Here is a 10,265-nt window from a genome sequence, read left to right as displayed (position 1 = left end):
AGCTACATCTATAATATTATGCCATGCAAGCATTATGCATGTATTCAGTTGATGATGAAGACCTCAATAAGATTTAGCATGCATGTATTTTTAAAATGTGCGACCAGTTCTAGGTACAAAATTGAACATGAATGCCCCCCCCTGCACCATTTGGCTTGCTCCATCACCCCTGAATTTGATTGACTATCAACAAGAGTTCATAATATAAGTAAGGGAGAGAGTATCCAGCTTCCAATATAGCCCTGTACAAAATCGCTGTGTTAAGCTCAGTCAAGTTTACCTTTGATCAAATTAACACTTCTTCTGGTGATAGAAAACTGTTTATTGGTGTTGATAAGGTCAAGGATTTATTCTGCGAACAGGCTTAATGTGTTACTTGACTCAGTGATTTTACTGGAGGTATTCCAGTTAGATACTCTCTCCCTTACTTGTATTATGAACTCTTGCTATCATCAACCATACACATGAATCAGTTTCCAGTGGAAATCTGTTAAACCAATAAACATTATAGAACCATCTGCGACCAGGATCAAGGTGTTTGATTGACAAAAATATACCTTGATCACTTGATTTCGCCTTAAAAATAGCCTTGATTGCTTGATAATTTAGCACATATTTTCTTAAATTTTTGTTTTGTTTGCGAGCTAGTTTAATCACCACTTTTTAGGACGTCTTGATCGCTTGATTCACTCCAACTTTAACTCTTGATTGCTTGATTTTGATCCCGGTCGCAGATGGTTCTACAGGACTATTGGTAGTGACTACCCCTTGTTTATACAAGGTCTGTTATCATAGTTGATGCAAGAAAATTTGAAAACTCATGTAATGACAATGACTGTGTTGTTATATTCTCTTCTTCCGTCCAGGAGGTGCATCTTGCAACATGAATGGTTTGGTTTGGCCAACTTGTGGTTGTTGTGCACTGCTAGCCGCTCCAATTTGCAATCCTCCTAGTCCACTGGTTCCTAAACCAGTTCCTGTTCCCATTCCTCCTAACCCAGTTCCTAACCCCAGCCCTGTTCCAACTTTATTAGTTGCTAGACCTGTACTGGTCCCTAGGCCAGTTCCAGTCCCCAGGCCAACTCCAGTTCCTAATCCCATTCCAGTTCCTAATCCCATTCCAGTTCCTAATCCCATTCCAGTTCCAAGTCCACCAACTCCAGTTCCCAAGCCTACTCCAGTTCCTGAACCAATACCAGTTGCTAAGCCAGTACTGTGTCTAATTCCTGCTCCAGCTCCTAAACCTCCAATCCCTATTCCTGCTCCTAAACCTCCAATTCCTGCTCCAGTTCCTAAACCTCCAATCCCTGTTCCAGTTCCAAGACTTGGTGCAGAGTTCACAAGTCCAGTACCCACTATACCACCAGTTCCAATTCCCAATCCAGCCCTTGTTCCTGTATTTACAGCAAGTCCAGTTCCAATCCCTAAACCAGAGGTCCCAATGCCTGGCTGCATGGCCTGTTGCTGGATAGCCAAACTCTGTAGCTGGCCTGAGAATGGTAATAATTATAGGTAACACTACCAAACATGGAACACTCACCAGAATTAGCAAGAGCCACTGCAGCTGCAGCTTGTCCCATATTAGAGTTGAATGGTGTTGGGCCAAGCTTGACTACATCTGGTGCTGCGGCAGCTGTAAAGTTGTTATTAAAATGAACATCAAATACAGAATTGTTACTTTGCTCATCTTTCTTTCTTTTTTCAGCAAACACATCCGTATTGTCCTTAAGAAATACTCTTCGGTAATTCAAATACTGTTCCTTCTCACGCTACAGCACACATCATCCACTAACAAAAAATGACAGTGAGGGTGTACCTGAATTGCTTCGTGGATTGTCTGAAGTTGAGCAGCAAGCAATAAGAATGGCTTATGCTGTAGTTTGAGTATCTCAGCCAGGGCTAATGGAGGAGGAACAAAAGTACTATGACAGTGCTAGAAACACAAAACTAGTTAGATTGCAGCAAGAGTTTATAATAAGCCTTATCCGAAATGACGTCACTAAATATAAATGGCCGCTCTATTTGGGGGACTCTAATGTTTTCGCAGTATAGTTTGTATGGAGAATCATTTGTGACTGCCTTGTAACTTCGACTTGAATACGTTAATCTCTAAGGTACATCATCAGTGCATTTCAGTGTTCATCACGGAACGTAGCCATGCTAATTTTTGCCGAATTCGTCAGGTTATTGCTGCTTTTTTAAATAGGATCTGCCGCCGACCATGGCGTCTTCGTCTCGACTTGTGAAGCAAGAAAAGGCAGGGAGTGATTTCGAGCTGTTAAGCGAGCAGAATATTCCCGGCGCATCTTTGAACGGTAAAAAGCCTGGTCAGCTGAATGTTGTACAGCTGAAAAGATGGTTAGCTTGCCGGGGAGCACCAATGAGTGGGAAGAAACCTCAATTGATAGAAAGGTTAGCAAGTTAAAATTATTTGTTCACGTTTTATTGTTTTTTTAGGGTGAAATGCTATATTGATTACGGCTGGGACCAATATCTCACTGATCCTGATGGAGGGATAAACTGCCTGCAGAAGCTGACATCAGTGCACCTACCTGGATCAGAGTCTCAAAGGCTCCTTCAGAATTTACCATCTCAAGGTGATGTGCAGTGGACCAAGCAGTTAGGCAGTATACCCACTGTCACATTCAGCACAATATATGATTTTCTAGTCACTCGTAAGGTTTTTCTTAAGAAAGTGAGGTACACTGAGAATGCTGTGGATAATCGTGAAGAGAGTCAGAATGGTGAAGATACTAGTGACGAATCATGGTATGAATCTGTGGAATATACCCGTACCTTAGACAAAGCATATCGCTTCTTTAAGGACGGTCATGTCCAGGATCTCAAATACCATCCTTGGACAAGCCAATCAGATATCATTTGTATCAAAGCTACAGTTTTGCCTTCCATGAGAAAAGATCGGGTTTATAATGCCACAATAATAATGAGAGAGTCTAATGCACGTGTTGTTACTGCTTACTGCACTTGTCCAGCTGGATTGTCAGGGTGCTGCAATCATACAACGGCAACACTGTATTGCCTCGAGGATTATGTGCACTTGGGTCTAAGAGAAGAGGGAAAGTTGGGCTGTACTGAGAAACTACAGCAATGGAATCAACCCAAGAAGCGCAATGTTGAGCCACGCCCAACTGATGATGTAAGGCCACACAAGACTGTGTATGGTAAGGAAAAGCGTAACAAACTCCAGCATGTAAATAACTGGGATTGTCGACCAAGTACAAGAAGGATAATTGATCCGAACAAGTCAAGAATGCTACGGGAAAGCTTGTGTATCATAGAAAAAAAACAAGATTAATGCTGCAGACTTTTTCATCTGTACTGCTACTGTTGACAAGGATAGGAAGCAGGCACTTGAGAAAAAGAGTATGCTAACCAGTTATGGTACATCATGCTTCGTACAAATTTTGGATGATGAGCTTGCCCCATTAGAAAACCAAAAAGAGGAGATGCGGAAGGAGAGAATTGCACGAGCAGACATGCAGAAGAAGCAGTTAATGCAGCATTTAGTTGCATTACAATCATCTGTTCTTCATGATCATGATTATATTTGTAAGGCTGATGATCCCTTGCCAAATCAACAAGAAGAAATTGTCAATGAATCGAATGTCCAGCAGAAGTTAATAGATGACCTTTACACTCATCACATACACATAAGTGCTACTAGAATAAATGAGCTGGAAACATCAACTCGAGGGCAGCACGAATCTGAGAAGTGGCACAATGAACGCAAATTACGCATAACTGCCTCCATAATGAAAGAAGTTTGTCACCACAGGCCAACCACAAGTTGTGTGGCATTTGTCAAACGAAAACTATCGTGTAAGTCTATTAATACACCGGCGATTTGTTATGGAAGGAAGCACGAAAAAGTAGCAATTGGCAGTTATGTAAAACACCAAAACATGAATGGGAAGGTGGTAAGTGTAGAATCATGTGGGCTATTTGTTGATCATTCAATGCCTTGGCTGGCAGCAAGCCCTGATGCTATTATATCCGATTTCAGTGAACCAATACACAAGAGAGGATGCCTAGAAGTGAAATGTCCTTATGTCTGTGAGACACAAACCATTGAAAATGCATGTAAGACGGTGAAAGGGTTTTGCTTGAGAACTGTAGAAGGACAAATTCAGCTGTCAAAGTCACATTTGTACTATTACCAAGTTCAGACACAGATGCGTGTTACTAAAGTTCAATGGTGTGATTTTGTTGTTTGGTCTCCCATAGATGAGCCCTTTGTTCAAAGAATCACATATGATGCAACCTTTATGGATCACAATCTATTAAAGGCACGTGTTTTTTATTTCAAAAAGTTTTTACCAGCAGTTGCACCTTACCTGATTGTATCTCCTACTGAATATGGCATCAACGTGATGAACCCCATGCATAACTCACTGATGGGTTGCAAAGAAAAGGATAAAACTTCTGAGGAATCTGACTGCTACAAACATGGCTACATTGACCCTAGCCCCACTTCTAACAAGCAAGAAGTCAATTTACAAAAGCAAGGCCTCAAGAGTACCAATGATGAACCACACTATCCTCATAGTGTAGACTCTAAAGGGAGTGGCGACTGGCAAGAAGTGGTGGTAGAGAAGCCAAGCAGCAACAAGAGGGAACGGGGTTCTGAGCAGTCTGCTTCCAGCACTCCTTTGACCTCGCAGGACAGTACTGGAAAACAAGAACCGAGATGCAAAGAGCAGTTTGACCCTGACATACAGTTAGTAAAAGTATGTGCTAATCCTCAACCTGTATCTCTTGAAGCTGTTTTAGAACGTTTACATCTAAGAAAACACCAGGTTAAAGGTGATGGCAGTTGTCTATACCATGCGGTTGCACACCAATCCAAATTAATAACAACTTTTAGTACAGGTGATGAAGTGGTAAGTAGACATCTTAGACGACTAACTCTTTTGACAACGCTTAACTGCCCTGCAGTTCAGTTGGAGGGCAATTTGTCACAACAAGCCTGGTTAGACAAGCAACAACAGGTGCTGAATAAAAATGAATGGGGTAGTGATGTCGATTTGCGATTGATGGCTATTGGATTAAAAAGGAACATAATAGTGATTACTGACTCTGTTGGTAGTGTGTTTGCGCGTAAATTTCCTAAAGAGCCACCTCCAATTCCAAAAATGAAGGGTGGAGTTTTCATTCCGATGACGTCTTCTGAGCTTTGTGCAAGTACGAATTTAGTGAAAGAATGTTTGATAATCGTGTACAATGGTAGTAATCATTATTACTCAACTCTACCTTGTGATATAGTGTTGCTTTAGTTGAAGTGTACATTAAATAGAATTATACAATTTTATTAACAATTAACACACTAGTGGAGGACTAAAGTTACATAGCATGGCACAAACGTATACAAGTTCATTGATAGAGTCCCACATGGTAGCTGGAATGACTGGGTGAAAAATACGGAATTCTTTGATACGGCCTATTGCTCTTTCAACATGAATTCTTAATTTTGCAATCTTCTTGGTACGTAACACATCATCACTAGAGAACTGGCTGCCTGATTTTAAAAATGGTGGAATGTTCAACCTCACTCCCAGTGGTGCAAGCAAATCCTGGATGTCAAAGCCTTTGTCAGCCATGATCTCATCACCAACTTCAAGCTTGTCCAATAGTCCACTGAGTTCAACCAATTTTTTGTCTGATACGGACCCTTCATATGTAGGAGATATAAAGACAATTCCTCCGCTAGGCATTATACCTATTAAAACTTTCACAGTATTTTTGTTCTTGTAAGCTGAAAAAGTAGTGGACTGTGACACCAATGAAGATGGACGCTCAATTCCAAATTCAGTAGCATCAATTATTAGCCTAGTATTTGGGTACTGCTCCTTGAATGATTCAGGCATATACTTTTTAACTATATGCGGTGGAGGATATCGCTCCAAGCTTTTCAAACTGTGGTATAACAGGTTGATCCATGTAACTGTGATTCTAGACACTGATGACTGAGATATACTAAATCTGTTGGATAAATCTCGTTCGAAATGTCCTTGACGTAGCCTAACCAGTGTCAGAAAAAACTGCTCAAGCAAAGGAAGCTTGCAGCTTCTGCCACTCTTTATTTCTGTATATGTCTCCTTTGATTGTCTTCCATTCCATTGTTGCATTGCCACTGCATCCGACTCTAAAATGTTTTTGTAAAAGTAGAAAAGAGTATCATAGTCTGGAAAACCAGTGTAGAACTTCACTTCGTCATCATCATGCTTTATATTTGCCAGCCGAAACAATGATTTTTCATATTTAGCTTGCAGCTCGGTTACCTGCAACGATAGTGCTGCAACTCTGGCTTGTAAAGATTCCATTGAATCAAAGTCAGGACAATCAATATCTTCAACAGTTTGCTCTCTTACTTCAAAATTATCTGTTGACACTGAATACTGCTGAGTAACCTGCTCACTGACTTGTATTTCTGTCCTTGCTTTCTGAGAAGTTTGTGTTGTGCGCTGACATGATTTTGTGTTCCTCCATGAAAAAAATGACGGAATTGCTGTCTTCTTTAGTACACGCCTAGAAGCATGTTCATCTGCACTCCCCAAGGTAAAATCATCTGGATTAAAGTGATCAGAACACACCTTTGTGTTACTATTGATTTCAAAATAGGGACCAGGATCTCTCCTAATCTTTGCAATCCATTTCAAAGCTCTATCCTTATCCGTGGTAAGGCTAGGGAAAGAATGAAACGAAACTCGTCCATATCCTAAGCTCTTCCTTTCTGCTTGTCCCCCCCACGCATTATGGCAGTCTGGAACACAGCAATACTGACCCTTCCATGATGAATCACGGCATTTTTTCCCTCTGTAAACTTCCTCAGCGACTACTAAGTTTAAGTCATAGTCTAGCTCCTCTTCTCTTCCCGCGAGTCCAGACGGTTCGCTAGACGTCATAGTCGGCGGCAGATCCTATTTAAAAAAGCAGCAATAATCGGACAAATTTGGTAAAAATTAGCATGGCTACGTTCCGTGATGAACACTGAAATGCACTGATGATGTACCTTAGAGATTAACGTATTCAAGTCGAAGTTACAAGGCAGTCACAACTGATACTCCATACAAACTATACTGCGAAAACATTAGAGTCCCCCAAATAGAGCGGCCATTTATATTTAGTGACATCATTTCGGATAAGGCTTATATAAAGAGGGAGGGAGAGTGTCCAATGCTGTATTACCTGGTCAAAACACACTGCGTTCAAAGATTGCATCATATCCTGAATATTTCAGTATAATTCCATACAAATTCGTCACCTGGCTTCACCTACTGAAGAGCGTTGATAGGTGTTGATTTATCAAAGGGAAGCATTCTTAGTGCTTTGCTTTAATAGAATTAACACACTTTCAGTAGTGATTTAATAATTTTTGGTGCTGATAGTCATTGCGCAATCTTTGAATGCAGTGTGTTTTGACCAGGTAATACAGTGTTGGACACTCTCCCTCCCTCTCAATATTATGAACCCTCCCTCTCTATATTATGAACTCTTGATTGCAGAGACATATTAAATCTGAAGTGAAACTGGTCTAAAACTTAAAAATGGACAATGAGTGACTAGTCTCATGTCAGAGGAGGTTGGAAGCGTAATAAGCGCTACTAAACGTTTTTAATGTTAATTGCATTTTTGAGATCGTAAGGTGGGGTTTGGGAGATATTTCAGCACCCAAGGAGGTCTGGTACGCTTTTCAATGCAAAACCATTGGGCTCATGTGTGCGCTTCCAACCTCCTCTGGTATCACGCGACCAGACCAATTTGTTCTCCTTTTCTGGTAGAACAAGGGTCTGGTGGCTTTTTGGTTCTAGCAAGAGTATATATTCTCCTTTTTAAAATATTATACACTCTTGGTTCTAGCCACTATCCAGAATTAGGGACATTTATTGGTGAAGCTTGTGAAGTAAGGTGTAAACTTTTTTTGAAACCATAATTTGCTTTATATATTTTTGTGCAAAAATTTTCATGATAAATATTTCCATGTAGAAATATTTTCATGTGCTAAATGTAAATTATATTTCATGAGATTCGCTGCATTTAACACTGGTATTTTCTTCAAATACGCACAAATACAGCAAGTTTGTAGCTCTTATAAAAACTTCTAAAAACAGAATCCGAGCACGTGCTCCATCCTCCATATATAGCAATATCATTGCTTTTTTTTCCTTTTGCTGCACAACTGTTGTAGCTCAACACGTGTGTTAAGAAATAGACAACGGAAAATCAAAACAGAACACTGAAGGTAACGCGGATCGCAAGATTGATGATCTCTTGGAGGATATGGCGAAGAAGGCGGAAATTTTACAACGACTGGTCAGGCTGGATTCCCCCCACCTTTCCCTTAGTGATTCAAATAGAGGTGGCGGTGGCATGCTGCCCCCTAGTGGATCAGCCACTTTTCTCGCTCCTTATGGGGCATTCTTTAATCCAGCGACGTGGCACTCCCTCCCGCCATTTCCAGTCATGCCGCCCCAGTCCTTTGCGTGGCCCCAGCCACTTGTGCCGCCAGGTTGGTCTACAAATATGAATCCTTCTGGGCGTAAGGCTAATACGACGATCTCCGCTGGTGAAGACAATGTCACCAGGGACCATGACGTTTATGGTAACGAGACGGACCAGTCGGATGAATCCGATGTGGTACACATCCTCAGTGAAGAAGAAGCCAACCAGTTTAGAGAACCGCCAGTATTTGACCATACACCCCAAGATGAATCTTCATGGCAACCCCAGAGGCAATGCTAAAATACTTAGAAGCAAATTCGAACAGAATCTGACAGAGGAGGAACGGAAGGGCTATCCTGAGTGATTTCCCTATACCTAATTGCAGTATCCTTAAAGCACCCACATTTGACCCTGAGGTGAAGGATCAGTTGCAGAAGAAGGGAAAACAGTTTGGGACCTAGAGATGCCTATATAGGTTGCAAGAGCAACTGTTAGAGGTGACAGGCCCTCTCACGTGCCTATGGTCAGACCTGCAGAACCTTACAACCAACCCAACGAAGGAGGATATCATCTTCCAGATACAGAGGGCTTTGTGCATGGTGAGTAGTACATACCATTCGATGAATGTGGAGAGAAGGTTGGCCTGGTCTAGGATCAACCCCTCACTTAAACCGTTAGCAGAAGAGAAGAGTATGACAAGCGGGAAGGGAACTTGTTTGGTCCAAGTTTTTTAGAAAAGGCATCCAAGAGGCTAGAAGCTGATAAAGCACTGGCAAAGGTGTCAAGCAGTGCTCATATGAAGAAGATCCAACAGACCTTCATCATTTTTTATTGAAAGGTGCCTCAGCACAGTACGACAGCAAAGGGAAACAATGCCAGGAGAAGCCGTACAGCCGATCCAAGAATCAACACCAGAAGCCCTTCAATCAGCCCAAGAAACCCTGCACAGTTCAATACCAGCTTCGTCAGTAAACCACTAAGATCTACCGCTGTTTCGCTAGAGTTTAGTAGATATGTCCTTACCTTTAGCAGGAAGAGTATCCCATTGCTTGGGCAACTGGATGCAGATAACATTGGACCCATGGATCCTTCAAGTAGGGTACCAAATCGAATGGACCAGGACTCCCTTTCAGGTGTACCCAGCAGTAACTGCAGTAACATCCAGGGAAGCCTTCCAGCTGGTGGAAGACGAAGTGGAAAGCCTATTTCAGAAGCAAGCAGTGGTGGTGGTGGTCCCCCCTTGCAAAGACCAATTTATTAGCCGACTGTTCCTAATAGAGAAGAAAGATGGGTCCTACTGGCCAGTAATCAACCTGAAGCCATTGAACACCTTTATTCAGAAGGAACATTTCAAGATGGAGAGTGCCAGCATGACTGCAGCCAGGAGACTGGGTGTGTTATTTGGACCTCAAAGATGCTTATCTTGCAGTCCCAATTGCCAAGGATCACTGCAAGCATCTTCGTTTCCTGTGGGATGGCAAAATGTTCGAATTCACCTGCTTTCCCTTTGGCCTTTGCAGTGCTTCACGAGTGTTCACGAAACTCCTGCACCTGGCAATGGCTTACTTGTGCTTCCAGGGGCTGCGGACAATAATTTACTTGGATGACATCTTGGCGATGCACCAGTCCAAGAAGTCATTATGTCAAGAAGTGGAGAGAATGTCCACCCTGTTGGGAGCACTGGGATTTACAATCAACCACCCCAAATCACAGACCATACCAACTCAATTTTTGGAATTCCTAGTGGACTCCCACTTGATGAAAATGTTGCTCCCACAAGAGAAGGTACACAACATTGCACAGAC

General features: G+C 41.9%; 2 protein-coding genes across 2 annotated transcripts in view; one reads left to right on the top strand and one right to left on the bottom strand.

The window, feature by feature from the left end:
• Positions 1-782: 782 nt before the first annotated feature.
• LOC136268644 (nucleoporin p58/p45-like) overlaps positions 783-10,265 on the bottom strand; it is a 14,414-nt gene continuing 4,931 nt past the window's right edge. The window contains exons 8-11 of the mRNA XM_066064034.1: positions 1,817-1,899; positions 1,679-1,769; positions 1,541-1,633; positions 783-1,490 (exon numbers count right to left, since the gene is read on the bottom strand). Of these exons, the coding sequence (XP_065920106.1) occupies positions 844-1,490; positions 1,541-1,633; positions 1,679-1,769; positions 1,817-1,899 (914 nt within the window). The 3' untranslated portion in view covers positions 783-843. The remainder of the gene's footprint in view (positions 1,491-1,540; positions 1,634-1,678; positions 1,770-1,816; positions 1,900-10,265) is intronic.
• Positions 2,720-5,894, top strand: LOC136268984 (uncharacterized). The gene is made up of 2 exons (XM_066064454.1): positions 2,720-4,901; positions 4,957-5,894. The coding sequence occupies exons 1-2, from the start codon at positions 3,387-3,389 to the stop codon at positions 4,993-4,995; spliced, it is 1,554 nt and encodes a 517-aa protein (XP_065920526.1). The 5' UTR covers positions 2,720-3,386; the 3' UTR covers positions 4,996-5,894.

The sequence above is a fragment of the Dysidea avara genome, chromosome 10, assembly GCF_963678975.1.
Source record: "Dysidea avara chromosome 10, odDysAvar1.4, whole genome shotgun sequence".
Taxonomy (NCBI): Eukaryota; Metazoa; Porifera; class Demospongiae; order Dictyoceratida; family Dysideidae; genus Dysidea; species Dysidea avara.
This window is presented reverse-complemented; position numbering and strand designations above follow the sequence as displayed.

What these genes read in the sequence shown, in the direction of transcription:
- LOC136268984 (XM_066064454.1), top strand. Translation starts at nt 3,387, where the DNA reads ATGCTAACCAGTTATGGTACATCATGCTTCGTACAAATTTTGGATGAT. An exon ending in TTAGTACAGGTGATGAAGTG is followed by an intron (nt 4,902 to 4,956) that starts GTAAGTAGACAT and finishes ACTGCCCTGCAG; the next exon opens with TTCAGTTGGAGGGCAATTTG.